Here is a 19,067-nt window from a genome sequence, read left to right as displayed (position 1 = left end):
ACTTGTATAGGGATGGAATGACAGAAGCCTCCTCGCTTGACCTTACTTGACTCAAACTCAGCTGAACTACAAAGAATGCTCTAGAAACTACACTTCCCAGAAAGCCAGCGGGTGGCCCCGCCCATTCGCGCCGCTCATGAGCCCAAGCCAGCCAAGATGGCGGCGAATCCAAGCAAAATCACCTCCCAGTTCGACTGCCCGTCATGGTAAGCCTGGACATTAGGACAGTGTGTCCGTTATAAGCAGCGAAGACGTCGTGTTGGGGCTCTGTATGAATATATGTAGTTATAACTGCAGTTGCGGTTCGCACTGGGAGTGTTATAAGCCCCTACAGTGGTGCATTAATCCGCATCGTAGCTGTTTAGCTGCTTGGCTCGTCAGCTGGCTGCTTCTGCAGCGCCTGTGCTTCATTCATGCTGTCATATGAATAAATAAAGCGACCAGGCTGAACTTGGCTTTTTATTCACCAGCTTATTTTTTTAACTTTCCGTTCCACCTTAAATGGTGCGGCAGTCGCGCTCTGGCGCCTGTGACTCACCTGCGCTAGAGTGGAACAGCTGCACCATTTAAGGTGGAACGGAAAATTCGAATGAGCAGCTTCTACAAAGCTGGTTTGCATATAAACAAACGTGGAAGTTTGTTTCTAGCCAACGTACAGGTTGGTGAAGAGCTCCCTAAATGGGTGCCTAAAGGGGAAAATCCACCAAATCTTCAAAATTTCTCAATAACTCTGTCCTTGACATGTAAACCCAGTCAGAGTGGTTTGCTGTGAAATGGTTTTTATTGATGGATGCTCAGATTTCTTTACTGTCCAGAACCAGCAGTGAACCTACATGTCCTCAGAGTTTATTAATGCAATGATGATGATGATAATGGGGGGGGGGGGGGGGGGGGGGTTAAGGGTACTATTTTACCTCTTAATGCCCTGCATGTATCCCTTCGCCATGAAAAGCATGTTTTAAGGCGAAATCTTTCAAAATGATCACAAAACAACATCTTTGACATCAGGCGGTGTATTCATAACCATTTCATGTGATAACTTTCTGTTGGACGTCTGGTTCCCATCACCACCACTGTGAACAGTAGATTTAGAGTCTAGTCATTTAATTCTATAGAATTTTTGAGAAATGAGTGGAGTTTCGCCTCTATGGACAACAAAACTATTTTTTTCTGATGCTTATTTGTTTTAACTTCTTTTCTGTTTGGCTTCAGGGCAGGAAAACCACCCGCCGGGCTACATTTGGACGTGGTTAAAGGAGACAAGCTGATAGAGGTAAAGATCCATAAAATGAGTCGGTCACGTTCTACAGAGTGGCACTGACCTGGTTACGTGCCCTCTGAGCCGGCAGGCGGTGAGATCGGAAAAGGCCGGTCGTCCGTCTTGCAGTACATGCCCAAGACATCCACAGTGATTAGTGAATTCAGCTGCTTTATTAAAGGGGCAGTCTGGCCAAAATGAAAAGTTTAGCCGTTCAGTACATCAGTGCCTTAGGGGTCTCTAGAGCCCATGCGTCAGACGTGAGGCCTGCAGGCCAACACACTCACCCGTCCGTGCAGTGAAACACCCACATGCATGCACACAAGTGAACACACACACACTAGGGGACAGTGAGCACACTTGCCCGGGACGGTGGGCAGCCCTATCCACGGCGCCCGGGGAGCAGTTGGGGGTTAGGTGTCTTGCTCAAGGACACCTCAGTCATGGACTGTCAGCCAAGGGGATCGAATGGGCGACCTTCCGGTCACAGGGCCAGTCCCCTAACCTCCAGCCCACGACTGCCCCCCGAGCTGTCCTACAAGTACCTGTACTTTATGAATAGTGGTCAGTTTGGTTTGTAGCCAAATGTTAATTAAAAAGAAAATAAGCCAGATGTTCTCTGGCCCAGGGGTTTTTAATATGGCCCTTTTAGTGGTTGACGCTCCTGCGCCAGAGTGAGAGAGCCTGGCTTAAAGACTGGACGCTCCTTTCTGTTGACTAGCTGACTAATTCAGGAGGAGGCCAGGCACGGTTAGTATTTCACATCTGTACATATTAGTAATGACGCTACGCTTGATGGCAGGAAAGCACCTCCGTTTACTTTAAAGCACTGTATCAGTGCTGGGTTCACATTCCAAAAACACACCTGACCGATGACGACCGAAGCTTTGTTTGGTAAAAAAACCACGTGACCTGCTTTGGGAACTGATTCAACAGAAATGGGCTGGTGCCGGTTTTCATCTTTTCATGGTTTCATGGCGAAATCCAGCACTTACATCTTACTTTAGCTTTCACTTATCCTCTTCAACTCCTTGAGACCACCGGTGGTCCCAAACCGCACTTGGTCCTGTTCTCCATAACGTTCATACTCCATAAGCTCCATTCAGAAGCTGGGCGTCGTGTGAGGCTGTAGCTCTTCTCTCCAGTCTAATAGACGGTGATGTCATTTTAAACCCTTATAATAAAAGAAGCTGAACTCAGTTTGTTTTTCTACTGAAAGTCGAGCCGTTTTTCCCCAAATCTGGGCTCTAAACTATAAACAGACGGCGTCTCTTCAGTGATCTGCTCTGGAAACATCACTTTTAGAGAACAACACAAAGAGCGGCCGAGATTTTTGGCTTTCAGCAGTAAATTTTGAGCGTGTAGTGATATGTGGAGATCATAAAACACATGTTCTGTTCATTTGAGGGGCTTTTGCAATAAATAATTAAATAAAATAAAAAATTAAATTATTTCATGCAGTTACTGAATAATTAGCCTTACGCTCTGATCATGTAAATTCAGACGGACAAACCAAAACATCCCCTGGTGGATAAGAAGCTATGAAGCCCTCACCTTCACTGTGAAGGGCTATGTAGGGCAGAGTTATATGGGAAGAGGTTTAGCAGATTAATAGCCGCTGTTATTGTTTTTAACCACCAGGTGTCAGTAAAGTGCACTGGTTTTCAAAGCTTCGAGTCCTTTTCGATGTAGTCTATGCGAAAGCGTCGCTACTTCAGAGCCAGTTCTACGTATAATCTGATCTCAGATCTGCAGTAAAACACAGAAAACGTGGAGAGGCTCTTTCAGTTCTTCGGCTTCTAAGCTGCGGAGCTCAGTTCAGCTTTTATTGGACAGTCGAGCTCAATTTTAATAAACACCTGAAAACGCAGCTCTTTAACTCGGCGTTATTTAGGCTGAATTGTCCCTTTAAGGTCACCCGTTGCTGACCCAGCTTGTACAATTGGCAAATAAACACACTGATCACCAGAATGAGACACTCCAGAGCCGCATATGGTCCCCTACGGTGGGCTAGAGGGCTATAAAGCCCCCCACCATTAGGCCATCCAGCATCAGTACCTGACCTCAATAATGCCCAATCAAATCCTCACAGGTATGGCATTTATTTATTTATTTAATTGGAGGCGAGGTATGGCATTTATTTATTTATTTATTTAATTGGAGGCGAGGTATGGCATTTATTTATTTATTTAATTGGAGGTGAGGTATGGCATTTATTTATTTATTTAATTGGAGGTGAGGTATGGCATTTATTTATTTATTTAATTGGAGGCGAGGTATGGCGTTTATTTATTTATTTATTTAATTGGAGGCGAGGTATGGCGTTTATTTATTTATTTATTTAATTGGAGGCGAGGTATGGCGTTTATTTTTTAATTTAATTGGAGGCGAGGTATGGCGTTTATTTATTTATTTATTTATTTATTTAATTGGAGGCGAGGTATGGCATTTATTTATTTATTTATTTAATTGGAGGCGAGGTATGGCATTTATTTATTTAATTGGAGGCGAGGTATGGCGTTTATTTATTTATTTATTTAATTGGAGGCGAGGTATGGCATTTATTTTTTAATTTAATTGGAGGCGAGGTATGGCATTTATTTATTTATTTATTTATTTAATTGGAGGCGAGGTATGGCATTTATTTATTTAATTGGAGGCGAGGTATGGCGTTTATTTATTTATTTATTTAATTGGAGGCGAGGTATGGCATTTATTTATTTATTTATTTAATTGGAGGCGAGGTATGGCATTTATTTATTTATTTATTTAATTGGAGGCGAGGTATGGCATTTATTTATTTATTTAATTGGAGGCGAGGTATGGCATTTATTTATTTATGTATTTATTTAATTGGAGGCGAGGTATGGCATTTATTTATTTATTTATTTATTTAATTGGAGGCCAGGTATGGCATTTATTTATTTATTTAATTGGAGGCGAGGTATGGCATTTATTTATTTATTTAATTGGAGGCGAGGTATGGCGTTTATTTATTTATTTATTTATTTATTTATTTAATTGGAGGCGAGGTATGGCATTTATTTATTTATGTATTTATTTAATTGGAGGCGAGGTATGGCGTTTCTTTATTTAATTGGAGGCGAGGTATGGCGTTTATTTATTTATTTGGAGGCGAGGTATGGCGTTTATTTATTTATTTAATTGGAGGCGAGGCATGGCGTTTATTTATTTATTTATTTATTTAATTGGAGGCGAGGTATGGCATTTATTTTTTAATTTAATTGGAGGCGAGGTATGGCATTTATTTATTTATTTATTTATTTAATTGGAGGCGAGGTATGGCATTTATTTATTTAATTGGAGGCGAGGTATGGCGTTTATTTATTTATTTATTTAATTGGAGGCGAGGTATGGCATTTATTTATTTATTTATTTAATTGGAGGCGAGGTATGGCATTTATTTATTTATTTATTTAATTGGAGGCGAGGTATGGCATTTATTTATTTATTTAATTGGAGGCGAGGTATGGCATTTATTTATTTATGTATTTATTTAATTGGAGGCGAGGTATGGCATTTATTTATTTATTTATTTAATTGGAGGCCAGGTATGGCATTTATTTATTTATTTAATTGGAGGCGAGGTATGGCATTTATTTATTTATTTAATTGGAGGCGAGGTATGGCGTTTATTTATTTATTTATTTATTTATTTATTTAATTGGAGGCGAGGTATGGCATTTATTTATTTATGTATTTATTTAATTGGAGGCGAGGTATGGCGTTTCTTTATTTAATTGGAGGCGAGGTATGGCGTTTATTTATTTATTTGGAGGCGAGGTATGGCGTTTATTTATTTATTTAATTGGAGGCGAGGTATGGCGTTTATTTATTTATTTATTTAATTGGAGGCGAGGTATGGCATTTATTTTTTAATTTAATTGGAGGCGAGGTATGGCATTTATTTATTTATTTATTTAATTGGAGGCGAGGTATGGCATTTATTTATTTAATTGGAGGCGAGGTATGGCGTTTATTTATTTATTTATTTAATTGGAGGCGAGGTATGGCATTTATTTATTTATTTATTTAATTGGAGGCGAGGTATGGCATTTATTTATTTATTTATTTAATTGGAGGCGAGGTATGGCATTTATTTATTTATTTATTTAATTGGAGGCGAGGTATGGCATTTATTTATTTATTTAATTGGAGGCGAGGTATGGCGTTTATTTATTTATTTATTTAATTGGAGGCGAGGTATGGCATTTATTTATTTATTTAATTGGAGGCGAGGTATGGCATTTATTTATTTATTTAATTGGAGGCGAGGTATGGCGTTTATTTATTTATTTAATTGGAGGCGAGGTATGGCGTTTATTTATTTATTTATTTATTTAATTGGAGGCGAGGTATGGCGTTTATTTATTTATTTATTTATTTAATTGGAGGCGAGGTATGGCATTTATTTATTTATGTATTTATTTAATTGGAGGCGAGGTATGGCGTTTATTTATTTATTTAATTGGAGGCGAGGTATGGCGTTTATTTATTTATTTATTTATTTAATTGGAGGCGAGGTATGGCGTTTATTTATTTATTTAATTGGAGGCGAGGTATGGCATTTATTTATTTATTTATTTAATTGGAGGCGAGGTATGGCATTTATTTATTTATTTATTTAATTGGAGGCGAGGTATGGCGTTTATTTTATTTATTTAATTGGAGGCGAGGTATGGCGTTTATTTATTTATTTATTTAATTGGAGGCGAGGTATGGCATTTATTTATTTATTTAATTGGAGGCGAGGTATGGCGTTTATTTATTTATTTATTTAATTGGAGGCGAGGTATGGCATTTATTTATTTATTTATTTAATTGGAGGCGAGGTATGGCATTTATTTATTTATTTATTTAATTGGAGGCGAGGTATGGCATTTATTTATTTATTTAATTGGAGGCGAGGTATGGCGTTTATTTATTTATTTATTTAATTGGAGGCGAGGTATGGCATTTATTTATTTATTTAATTGGAGGCGAGGTATGGCATTTATTTATTTATTTAATTGGAGGCGAGGTATGGCGTTTATTTATTTATTTAATTGGAGGCGAGGTATGGCGTTTATTTATTTATTTATTTATTTAATTGGAGGCGAGGTATGGCGTTTATTTATTTATTTATTTGTTTATTTAATTGGAGGCGAGGTATGGCATTTATTTATTTATGTATTTATTTAATTGGAGGCGAGGTATGGCGTTTATTTATTTATTTGGAGGCGAGGTATGGCGTTTATTTATTTATTTAATTGGAGGCGAGGTATGGCGTTTATTTATTTATTTAATTGGAGGCGAGGTATGGCGTTTTTTAATGTATTTATTTATTTATTTAATTGGAGGCGAGGTATGGCGTTTATTTATTTATTTATTTATTTAATTGGAGGCGAGGTATGGCGTTTATTTTATTTATTTAATTGGAGGCAAGGTACTCTGTTGCCTGCAGGCCTGAATTATTTCGTCAGCTTGATTTAAAAGTTCCTCATTCACTCCTGATTACAAACAAAGGAGAAAGTAGTTTTTTAAGCAAAGTCACTGTTTGTTTGTGCCTGTAGTGATATTTCTCCATACTCCATATTTCTACATCCGACTCGTAAAGCTCTTTTAGCTTTTATTTAAAAATAACGAGCACGTTATTTGTTTATTTAAAAAAGAGGTCGTGGATTATGTTGGTAATAAATGCAACAGCGTCCATTAAACTGAATAAATCAAGTTAAATTTGTTTCACGGTGAAAAAGAGAAAATCTTCACCTTTCGTTTCGTTTGAGGTCAGAGAGGCAAACAAAACCATCCTGCTGTCCTGCAGAGCGTCCAGGAGCTGCTTTGTCTTCAGCTGAAGCCAGGCTGGCAGAAGTGATCATCTCTGTGTCATCAAGGCTTCATGGAACTGATACAAGCTTAAAATAGCAAAGTACTTAACCGAGGTCCACGTATCCGCTGAAATACGTCAGCGGTCCCACTAACTCAGAAGCTCTGTTCTGGAGGGGCTGATCTCACTGAGGACGAGTGGCTGAAGCTCAGAAGGTTTTGTTGTGGTCTGTAAGTCGTCGTCATGCGTCTCATGTCGTCTGATATCCCACCTGAATCAGAGCATTCAATCTTCTCCATTTACAGAAACTCATCATTGACGAGAAGAAGTTCTACCTGTTTGGGAGGAACCCGGACCACTGTGACTTCACGATAGACCACCAGTCGTGCTCGCGTGTGCACGCGGCGCTCGTCTACCACCGGCACCTCAAGAGGGTCTTTCTCATCGACCTCAACAGCAGTGAGTGTCTCCGCCGAGGAGGACGTTTAGAAACAGAAACCCTGTCTAGAGAATCCACTGACTGATCGCTTCTCCTGCTCTGCTCCTGAGGGCCCATCAGCTTCACCTTCAGTCGTTTGCAGTTGGTCACAAACTCTGGAAAGATGTGATGTTTGAGTGTCTAGAAAGGCTCTTATGTTTACTTTGGAGGAGCGGTTCAGCAAAAAAATCTCATTTTCACAATTTTACCCCCCTTGGCCCAAATGTAGCCCATCAACTGAGACATGTTTGATGTCTGAAGTTTGCTTCTTTTAATGTTTGTTTATTTATTTATTTGAAGAGAGTTTGGCATCTAATTATTTATTTGTTCATTTTTGTTTTTTGCTAGTGAGATATGGCATTTATTTGTTTATTTATTTGGAAGCGAGGTATGGCATTAATTAATTAATTAATGTATTTATTTATTTATTTATTTGGAAATGAGGTATGGTATTTATTAATTTATTTATTTATTTATTTGGGAGTGAGGTATGGCATTAATTAATGTATTTATTTATTTATTTATTTGGAAGTGAGGTATGGCATTTATTTGTTTATTTTGAGGTAAAATGTTTGTGTTTTATGTATCTGGGGGTGAGTCGTAGCATTTATGTATTTAATTTTATTTATTTCTTTAATTTAACTTTTAATTTAACAGGACCAGTCAGTAAAGGGAAATTCCACCTATCTTTCAAAATATGCGCATATTTAAATAGCCGATGGTCACAAATTGGATAGCAGAATGATGGAGTTTGTTTTGTTCTTGAGCTATTAAGCTCAGGTTTGTGGTGTCTTCCATCAGCCTTGTAGCTTCAGGGCTTCAGACACCAAACATGCTTTGACTCATCCACTATATTTACGGCAGGGGGAAATGTACTTGTGTACGTTTGATTTGTTTGTATTACACGTCAGTGGTGGCTGCATTTCTCCTCCTTCCAGCTCATGGCACCTTTTTGGGCAGAATCCGTCTGGAGCCCCATAAACCTCAGCAGGTGCCCATCGACTCCACCATGTCGTTCGGGGCGTCCACGCGGGTGTACACGCTGAGGGAGAAGCCCCAGACGCAGCCCAGTGCTGCCACAGGAGACGGCGGGGTGGAGGATGAAGAGCTGAAAGGGCTGCTGGGGCTCCCTGAAGAGGAGACTGAACTCGATGTAAGGTTGATTCTGTGTGTGGTGGGTGATCTGAGAGATTATCATGATGTATTACAGTGTAATAAATAAAGTTTGAGTGTAACGTGGCTGTCGTCTGCAGGTGCACAGTGACGTAATCAAAATCAGAAGATATTTAGAGGCAAAAGGGTGATTCAAAGAGACTCATCTGATTTCAAAACGATTGATTTCTCTTGTAAATCTTCACAGATCAGTGCAGGGAGCTGTAAACGGTTTAAATGAGCATGAAGTTTATTATGTAACTGTACAAGGTCTCAGTCTGAACCTCCTCCAGCTGTACGGACGACATCAACACCACAGTCAAACTCATCCCAGACTGGACTGAGCGTGTCGGGCGTCGCTGCTCTCACGGCTCTTTCAGTGGGATTTCGGAGATCATCCAGTCCCATTTCTTATTTTTACCACTACCCCTGTGTTTCCCCTTGTTCCTGAGCTACAGGGCAGTGGTTGAGATCTTCTCCTCTGAAATGAGATCCTCTAATAAAAGAGCATCACTTCATTAACAGCTACCAGCGCCGCTCTGTAGGCGACCCTGCCCGTCTGCAGGGACAGCAGAGGAGGGGAAAGTTCAGCTCCTCACTGCTGGGCTTTAGTTACATTTAGGGATCATACGCCTTCAAAGAGGGGGGGCAATTATTTATTTTCACCCCCCCATTCTTCAGTGATGTGAAGCTGAAGTCAGATATTCACCAGCTTCTCGTTTGAATTTTCCTGTTCCACCTTAAATGGAGCAGCATTTCTGACGTCTGAGGTGCCAGAAAGTAACTGCTGCACCACAGGAGACAGGAGATTTAGCCAGCTATGTACAAAAACATACTGCTAATGATTTTTATGCTTATTATAAAGAGAAGGGAGGCCGGGTGACCGGGGTCCTCTCTGTGTGGAGTCTGCATGTTCTCCCCGTGTCTGCGTGGGTTTCCTCCGGGTTCTCCGGTTTCCTCCCACAGTCCAAAGACATGCAGTCAGGCCAATTGGACATGCTAAATTGCCCCTAGGTGTGAGTGACTGTCTGTGTCTGTCTGTCTGTCCTGCGATGGACTGGCGGCCTGTCCAGCGTGTATCCTGCCTTCCACCCGATGACTGCTGGGATAGGCTCCAGCACCCCCCGTGACCCTGAGGAAGAGCTTAGAAAAAGGATGGATGGATGGATGGATGGATAAAGAGAAGGCCCATAATACACTGAAACGACATTAAGATAATTGAATGATTATTTGTGGGTTTCTTTGGTCTCTTGTGCTCCATCCTTCCTTTCCTCATATCTCTCTGTTTGGAGTTTCTGAAAAACCTCAGTTCGGAGGGTTTAGTAGGCCAAACACTTCACCCTCTCTCAACAGGAATCTGGACACCCTACACCCAGACGTGAACACGCCAAGGGCTAAGTGTTGGGGGTGAGGGCTGAAGTGGGACTGGGCCTAAGAGAGCGAGTTTGGGTGGATGTGTTTGTTGATGTGTCGTGGGAGTCCTGTCCAGTTTTGGTGGTTTGTCAGTTCTGTTAACTCTCCGGTCCAGAACCTGACGGAGTTCAACACGGCCCACAACAAGCGTATCTCCACCCTCGCCATTGAGGAGGGCAACCTGGACATCCAGAGACCCAAGAGGAAAAGGAGAAACTCTCGAGTGTCCTTCAGCGAAAAGGAGGAGATCATTAACCCAGGTGTGTGTATACATACATTCTTGGACATTCACTTGTTGGCCATTTTATCAGAATCACCTACCACACAGGTGCACAGCGCAGGTGTAGTTACATCTACATGATCTATCAGATGTCCATCAGTGGACAGGGACCACCGTAAGACCATATAAGGTACCAACTGTGTACGCTTACTGGTGACATTAGAAGTCCCTTCCTCACTCAGGCCTTGTAGGTGTGCAGCTGGAGATTATAGCATTTACAGTGCTGTGAAAAAGTATTTGCCCCATTTGATTTTTTTCTATTTTTGCTAATTTGTCACATTTAATTGTTTCAGATCATCCAATTTTAATGGAAAGACAACAGAAAATGCAGCTTTTAAGGGATCGTTCCATTTATTGAAGATAAAGCTTTATTCAGAACCTACACTATATTACCAAAAGTATTTGGTCGTCTGGCTTCACTCGCATATGAACTTGAGTGACGTCCCGTTCTTAATCCATAGGGTTTAATGTGATGTCGGCCCACCCTTTGCAGCTATAACAGCTTCAACTCTTCTGGGAAGGCTTTCCACAAGGGTTAGGAGTGTTTATGGGAATTTCTGACCGTTCTTCCAGAAGCACATTTGTGAAGTCAGACACTGATGTTGGACGAGAAGGCCTGGCTCACAGTCTCCACTCTATTTCATCCCAAAGGTGTTCTATCAGGTTGAGGTCAGGACTCTGTGCAGGCCGGTCAAGTTCTTCTACACCAAACTGGCTCATCCACGTCTTTATGGACCTGCTTTGTGCACTGGTGCTCAGTCATGTTGGAGCAGGAAGGGGCCGTCCCCAAACTGTTCCCACAAAGTTGGGAACATGAAATTGTCCAAAATCTCTTGGTGCTAAAGCTTTAAGAGTTCCTTTCACGGAACTAAGGGGCCGAGCCCAACTCCTGAAAAACAGCCCCACACCATGATCCCCCCTCCACCAAACTTTACACTCAGCACAATGCAGTCAGACAAGTACCGTCTCCTGGCAACCGCCAAACCCAGACTCGTCCATCAGATTTCCAGACGGAGAAGCGTGATTGGTCACTCCAGAGAACACGTCTTCACTACTCTAGAGTCCAGTGGCGGCGCTTTACACCACTGCATTCCACGCTTTGCATTGCGCTTGGTGATGTTAGGCTTGGATGCAGCTGCTCGGCCATGGAAACCCGTTCCATGAAGCTCTCTACACTGTTCTTGAGCTGATCTGAAGGCCACATGAAGTTTGGAGGTCTGTAGTGATTGACTCTGCAGGAAGTCGGTGACCTCTGCGCACTATGCCCCTCAGCATCCGCTGACCGCTCTGTCATTTTACGTGGCCGACCACTTCGTGGCTGAGTTGCTGTCGTTCCCAATCGCTTCCACTTTGTTATAATCCCACTGACAGTTGACTGTGGAATATTTACTAGTGAGGAAATTTCACGACTGGACTTGTTGCACAGGTGGTGTCCGATCACAGGTGGCCATGGAAGTGATTGGAACACCTGAATTTGATGATTTGGATGGATGAGTGAATATCACTCATGTGAAAGAGTAATTGCCCCACCAAATCTGATAACTGGTGGTGCCACCCTCGGCAGTAACAACTGCAATCAAACATTTGCAATGACTTGTGGTCTTTTACATCACTGTGAAGGAATTTTGGCAGCACTGGAGGGTTTTTGTACATATAATGTCTTACGAGAGCATGTCAGTGGGATTCAGGTCAGGACTTTCACTCTGCAGCTTTTTTTTTTCGTTTAAGCCATTCAGAGGTGCACTTGTGTGCTGCAGATTGATGCACATGACGCAACTGCGCTTGAGTCTTGGGTCACAAACTGACGGGCAGACATTCTCCTTAAGGTTTTCTTAAAGATAGCAGAATTCTTGGTTCAATCAGTTACAATGAGTCGTCCAAGTCCTGTAGAAACAAAGCATCCTCAGACCATCACACTACCACCACCATGTCTCACTGTTCTTATCATCTTCTTATGGTGGAATCTGGGGTTAGCTTTACGCCAGATGTTATGGGAACTACTTCTTCCAGAAAGTTCCACCTTTGACTGATCAGTCCACAGAATATTATCCCGAAAGTCTTGGGGGGGTCGTCTAGATGTTTTTGGGCAAATGCGAGACAAGCTTTTTTGTTCTTTTTGGTCAGCAGTGGTTTGCGAGTTACAGCTCTCGCATGGATGCCATTGTTGCCCCGTGTCTTTCTTGTTGTGGAATTGTCTACATTGACCTTGAACTGAGTCAAGTGAGGCCTGCAGTTCTTGAGATGTTCGTCTGGGTTCTTTTGTGACCTCCTGAATGAATCGTTGATGCACTCTTGGTGAAATGTTGGTAGGTCGTCCACTCCTGAGAAGGTTCACCGCTGTTCTGAGATTTCTCTGTTTGTGGATAATGGCTCACACTGCTGTTCTCTGGAGTCCCAGAGCCTCAGCAATGGCTTTGTAACCCTTTCCAGACCAGACAAGGTAGATTTTTACTGACTTTGTTCCACATCAGTATTTTAAATGCAGTTTGATGACCTGAAACATTTCTGCAATACGCAAAAAACAGAAGAATTTGAGAAGGGGACGAAAACTTTTTCACAGTGCTGTATACTGGAGGTGTGTGCTAGGTGTTTCTGATAAAGTGAGGTGGACCTAATAAACTACTAAATTTATTTAGCACAGGCTAAATGAATGGTGGAATATTAATTCAGCAGTATTTTAATCACTATTAAAGAATTGCCTAATTTCATAGATTATCAAAAAATGCATTTATTTCATTTATTGCAGTCAGTTTAGTTCCCACCCCTGAGACTCTAGTTGTGTCCCAGTATGGGGCAAGGACTTTTTATCTTCACAGTTTGTCCACAAGATTAAAGGCTACACACAATTGAACACACACTGTTACATTCTTAATTATTATTTTTCTGGCTGCTGCTGTGATGTGATGTGATCTTCAGATGTGCCTGATCTTCCTAATTCCATCCTGTTCGTGTTCTGGCTTGTTGCTGATCGAGATCACTTCCTTTTATGCTCTGTGTGTTCTCAGAGGATGTGGACCCGTCTGTAGGACGCTTCAGAAACATGGTGCAAACCGCAGTCGTTCCTCTTAAGGTAAAACTTAAATAAATAAAAGAACGGCCTAATTATCAAAAATCCTGTGGGGCCAGAAATAACCGTTCTGTGGTCAAATTTAGGCCCAATCCCGTTTCTTATTTTTACCACTACCCTTTGTTTTGGAGTGTTGCCCCTTGGAGCTGAGAGACATGAAGTAGTGGTTGAGATCTTCCCTCTGAAATGAGACCCTCTAATAAAAGAGCATCACTTCATTAACAGCTACTAGCGCCGCTCTGTAGGCGACCCTGCCCGTCTGCAGGGACAGCAGAGGAGGGGAAAGTTCAGCTCCTCACTGCTGGGCTTTAGTTACATTTAGGCATCATACGCCTTCAAAGAGGGGGGCAGTTATTTATTATCACCCACCCCCTAATTCTTCAGTGATATGAAGCTGAAGTCAGAGATTCTCCAGATTCTTGTTCGAATTTTCACCTTCCACCTCTGTTTGTAGTCTCTGAAAATCCTCCGTTTGGAGGCCCAACGCTTCGCCCTACCTCCTCAATCTCAACAAGAATCGGAGACATGAACAGACAAAACGGAGGGGTGGAGCTCAGAGGTAGAGGCGAGAGGTGAAATGGGGTTTGGACTTTGGCTCAGAGTCGAGACAGATCAGCTTCAGACTGCTAGAGGTGGAGCAGTGGGTGTTACCCTGCCCTGACCAGTTGTCATTCAGGGTCACTACAACTGCAAGAGTGGATGATAATAAACCCAATGATATTTAAAGTAAATTTCAAGGTACATAATATGCGTCACAAGATTGAATTTTTAAATGAAAGATAACTGTATGCACACAGTTACATCTGAAAAATGCAGAAATAATCAAATCAATTATAAAAATGATAAATAAATTAAGTCACTTAAATCAGCTGTTCGGTGTTCGAAAACAGTGTTGCTATGTAATTAATCACAGTAGCGATATCGGCACACCCATTATGGTATTATTAAACGGGAATTCTGCAGATTTTCCAAATTTCTGCATAATTCAGTGGTTTAGATGTAAACAGTGATTCAGAGCGGTTTGGTGTGAAGTGGTTCAGGTGTCTTTACAGTGGTGGTGATAGGAACCAGGGATCGCCATGACTACAACACAGATGTAGACATTTACTATCCAAAACCACCAGTGAAGCTACATCACATCTTATCTCAGTCTTCAGGCAGTGAATTCATAACCATTTTACAGCTTCTAGAGGTGGACGTCCGGTTCCTGTCACCACCACTGTGTGAACAGTCCTGGCACGCTCTGCGCAAACCGCTCTGAATGACCTTATTTACATCTTAACTATTTAATTATGTTGAAATTTTGAAAATCAGCGGACGTCCCCTTCACTACAGCTGCGTTCAACCCTGCACTTTGGTCACCCTCTGTTTTCATCTGTTCTACCGCAGAAGAAGAAGCTGGAGAGCCATAGCACCCTCAGCTTGGAGGACAGTGTGGTGCGGCGGATGCAGAACTTCCCCCTCAGCGCAGGGCTTTACGGCGACCTGCCCCCCACCAGCCACGAGGCAGGAAACCAGGGGGCCGGATCCCAAGGCTCTGCCATGCTGGGTGGGCTACCGCTTCCCTTCCCCAACCCGGCCCCAGAGGTGGACCTCTCCCCGACTACGGTGCAGCCCCCCGCCATCCTGAACCCCACCCCTGCCCCGGGACCCTACACGGCCGAACCGCTCAACGAGCCTCGCAAGAAAAAATACGCCAAAGAGGCGTGGCCTGGCAAGAAGCCCACTCCCTCTTTGCTCATCTAGTTTGTGCCATTGGACGCCATGGCAACAGACCTTCCCAGGACATGTATATGACACGTATGATTTCAGTGTCCATAGTGTTCATATGTATAGAGCTTTTCAGCTGCTTGGTTTTAAAAACGTATTGAGAAGAGACGGTGGTGTCTCCAGAGGGACCGTGGAGGCCAGAAGGGGAGGGTCTTTGCAATTGCAGGATTACCGAGACGGTGTTAAACATGTAAACCTACGTTTACACAGCTGCCACGCTAACCTGGCAAGGCGGTCCTAGCAGGACTCACTGTGAGGTCGAGTTAACTTTATTTATTCACACATCTGTTAATGGATGGAGTTCCTCTTGTTGGTGATTTGAAAGGGGAATTCTTCAAATTTTTTCAGAATTTCTGCAGTTTAGTCATTGAGATGTTAAAGCTGTTGCAGGTGGTTTCATGTGAAATGGTTGATTGTAGAGATTCTTCACAGTGGTGTTGATGGGAACCAGGGGCTGGATTCACGAGTGTTTTGAGAACGTGATTCTTCGTAAATGATGCTTTCTTTTCATGCCTAAGAAAAAAATGACAAGAAATTGTTCTTTGGGCGGCACGGTGGTGCAGTGGGTAGCAAAAAGGGCCTGGGTTCGATTCCCCGGCCGGGTGTCCTCTCCAGCGTCCTCACTGTGTGGAGTTTGCATGTTCTCCCCATGTCCGTGTGGGTTTCCTCCGGGTTCTCCGGTTTCCTCCTACAGTTCGAAGACATGCAGTCAGGCCAGCTGGACACAACTGTGTGTGAATGTATATGTCTGTCTGTCTGTCTGCCTTGTGATGGACTGGCGGCCTGTCCAGGGTGTTTCCTGCCTTCCGTTTATTGACTGGGAAAGGCTCCAACTCCCCCTGCGACCCAGAAGGATAAGCAGCTTAGAAAGTGTGTGGGTGGGTGTGTGTGTGTGTGTGTGTTATTCCTCAAAGAATTCTTAAGAATTATCTTTTCTTAACTATTTTCTTAAGAATAATTTTGTTACAGTTTACTGTAGGGTAGGATTCACAAGGCTGCACGACACCTGCATAAGCTTGTCATTACAACTGACATAGACCTACATCAATGTTAATAATTGCTTATTCAGGCAGGCATCGTTTGCTATAAAGGTTACATTTGCCAGTTTTGATCACAGTTAGCTGAAGGAGATTTTATGACCGCTGACGCCTGTTGGGATGAGCATTCATAAACATTTATGTAGGTCTGTGTCAGTTGTAATGACAAGCTTATGTAGGTGTCGTGCCGGCGTCGTTTGGGCTTATGAGCTGTACCCTGCGGTAAAGTGTTACCCGTAATTCTTAGAACAGGTGTTACTCTTTAAAAATACTATGTTCTGAAATGTTTTCTTATCTTTACGACTCGCACTCGTCTCCGGCTGTAAGAGTTGACAGGGTCAGCACCTAAATTAATCTCGGACGCTGCCTCTGCTGCTCCTCATCCTCGTCCGTCACCCCACAGTTATCAAATATTTTCAGATGAAGATTTTTTCCCTGTTGGCTGTTTTTTTCCACCATCACCTCTAGTTCTCGTTTGATAAAATGTTTTAAGAGCTTGGTTTGATGTTTTCCTTCCACTTTGCTCTGTTATTTCGTTATTTACTTTAATCCACTCCGTTAAAACAAGTTTACGGTAGGGGGTAAAATGCAGCGTAGCCCACATAAGAAAACAATGAATATTTCCGAACTTAAGCTCTTTTTTCGAGAATTGCATTTCAGGGCACTGGGCCTCGTCCACCAAACAGTCTTCAGAATAATTTTCTTCTTAAAACCCGTTTTCACGCAGATTCTGACTCTCCATGGTTCTCATATCTGGGGTGTGTTCTTAGGTGAGAACAGTCTCCTCACACTCAGGAGCACAAAGGTCTGGACGGTTCTGCGCTTTAAGAACACGTCGTGAACCTGACGTAGACTCTTTCTTAGGACCTTTCAAAGAACACACTTAAGATCAAACTTGGGGAGATACTGGAGAACGAGGCCCAATCTTATGAACTCATCAGCGTTTGTCTTAAGAACCTTCGCAGACCTTTTCTCGCCAAAGCTTTCGTGAATCCGGCCGCAGGGGTTGCAGGGTCAACAGCACAAATGTAAAGATCTGATTTATCTGGAGTGGCCAGTGAACCTGAGTTTTATATGGAATATTGATCGTGTAAATCTGTAAAAGGAAGTTTTATTTGGGACCATTTTGCCTCACAGCACCTTGCGTGTACCTCTCACCATTAACAGATGAGAAATACGTGTATTTTACGACAAATTCGTTCTCAACTCTCGTAAAACAGCATCTCGGTGAATTCAGAACCATTTCATGTGAGGAGCTTTTAAGTTTGTGACCCTTATTAGTTCCACAAACGGGGAAATTTCACCTCCGCATTTAACCCATCAGTGAAGTGGAACACCACATACACACTAGTGAGCACGCACACACACACTAGGGGGCAGTGAGCACACTTGCCCGGAGTGGTGGGCAGCCCTATCCACAGCACCCGGGGAGCAGTTGGGGGTTAGGTGTGTTTCTCAAGGACACCTCAGTCATGGACTGTCGGCGCTGGGGATCGAACCGGCGACCTTCCGGTCACAGGGCCGGTTCCCTAACCTCCAGCCCGTGACTGAGAGGTGGACGTCTGGTTCCTATCACCACCACTGTGAACAGTTCTGACTTATTTCACTCCAAACCGCTGTGAATGACAGTCTTTACATCTTAACCATTTATTCATGCAAAAAATGGGAAAAATCGGTGGAGTTCCCCTTCAGATCTCCGAGGGAAGGTCATTATAGGTTCAGTTCTAATATCGGATCACTAAGTTTGCTAGACTACTTACATGAATTGTAGTTTTCTGGAATATCTCCAGCACTGTAACTACCCTAGAGGTTAAGGAAACACTGTAATGATGCAGGAACAGGAGAAGCTGCTCTCTCTCCGTTTGAGGCTACGGGATGGGAGCGACGTGTGTTACGGGGACGCGACGAGACGTAAAACTGTAGTGCAAGGTTTATTTGTGTGTTTTATATTTTTATATCTGGAATGGTGTTTCCTGCCTGACGTGTGTGAAAAGGACTGAGGAAAATGACCAGAGGAGTTCCTCTGCGTTTGTTTGATATTTATTTAATAAACTGGGTTCCTTACTTTAAGCTGTGATGTCCTTGCAGAAGCGATGGTGCTTATTCCCTTGTGGCACCTCACGTTTCTGATGCGTCTCTTCTGAGGCATCTTTGGGAGATTTATCTTTTATATATAACTTTGTATATTGGCAGACAAAAATATCCATCCAGCAGCGTCCTGTGGGCAGCGTCCTGTGGGCAGCGTCCTGCGGGCAGCGTCCTGTGACCACTGATGAAGGACTAGAGGACGACCAACACAAACTGTGCAGCAGCAGATGAGCTGTCGCCTCTGACTTTACATCTACAAGGTGGACCGACAAGGCAGGAGTGTCTAACAGAGTGGACAGTGAGTGGACGCAGTGTTTAAAAACTCCAGCAGCGCTGCTGTGTCTGATCCACTCGCACCAGCGCAACACACACTAACACACCACCACCACGTCAATGTTCCTGCAGAGCTGAGGATGACCCACCACCCAAATAGTACCTGCTCTGTGAGGGTCCATGGGGGTCCTGACCACTGAAGAACAGGGTAACAGAGTATCAGAGAAACAGATGGACTACAGTCTGTAACTGTAGAACTACAGAGAGCAGCTATACAGTAAGTGGAGCTGATGAAGTGGACAGTGAACATAGAAACAAGGAGGTGGTCAGGATGTTACTCCTGATTGATGTGTAGTGGTAGACAGACTATACGTTGTGTCAGGGGCGCTCGTACCAGAGGTACACACAATACTATGTCAGTGTC

General features: G+C 42.8%; 1 protein-coding gene across 2 annotated transcripts; it reads left to right on the top strand.

Annotated features, from left to right (window-relative positions):
* The first annotated feature begins 100 nt into the window (after positions 1-100).
* ppp1r8a (protein phosphatase 1, regulatory subunit 8a) lies at positions 101-15,854 on the top strand. 2 transcript variants are annotated; one of them, XM_017721426.2, is made up of 7 exons: positions 101-206; positions 1,213-1,273; positions 7,391-7,544; positions 8,502-8,716; positions 10,244-10,388; positions 13,414-13,478; positions 14,865-15,851. In XM_017721426.2, exons 1-7 carry the CDS (start codon positions 157-159, stop codon positions 15,219-15,221), a joined length of 1,047 nt encoding a protein of 348 aa, XP_017576915.1. In that variant the 5' UTR covers positions 101-156; the 3' UTR covers positions 15,222-15,851. The 2 variants fall into 2 exon arrangements, with proteins under 2 accessions (XP_017576915.1, XP_037392970.1); XM_037537073.1 differs by lacking the exon at positions 7,391-7,544 and having other exon boundaries at positions 157-206; positions 14,865-15,854.
* Positions 15,855-19,067: the final 3,213 nt, after the last annotated feature.

Source organism: Pygocentrus nattereri, chromosome 1, assembly GCF_015220715.1.
Source record: "Pygocentrus nattereri isolate fPygNat1 chromosome 1, fPygNat1.pri, whole genome shotgun sequence".
Taxonomy (NCBI): domain Eukaryota; kingdom Metazoa; phylum Chordata; class Actinopteri; order Characiformes; family Serrasalmidae; genus Pygocentrus; species Pygocentrus nattereri.
This window is presented reverse-complemented; position numbering and strand designations above follow the sequence as displayed.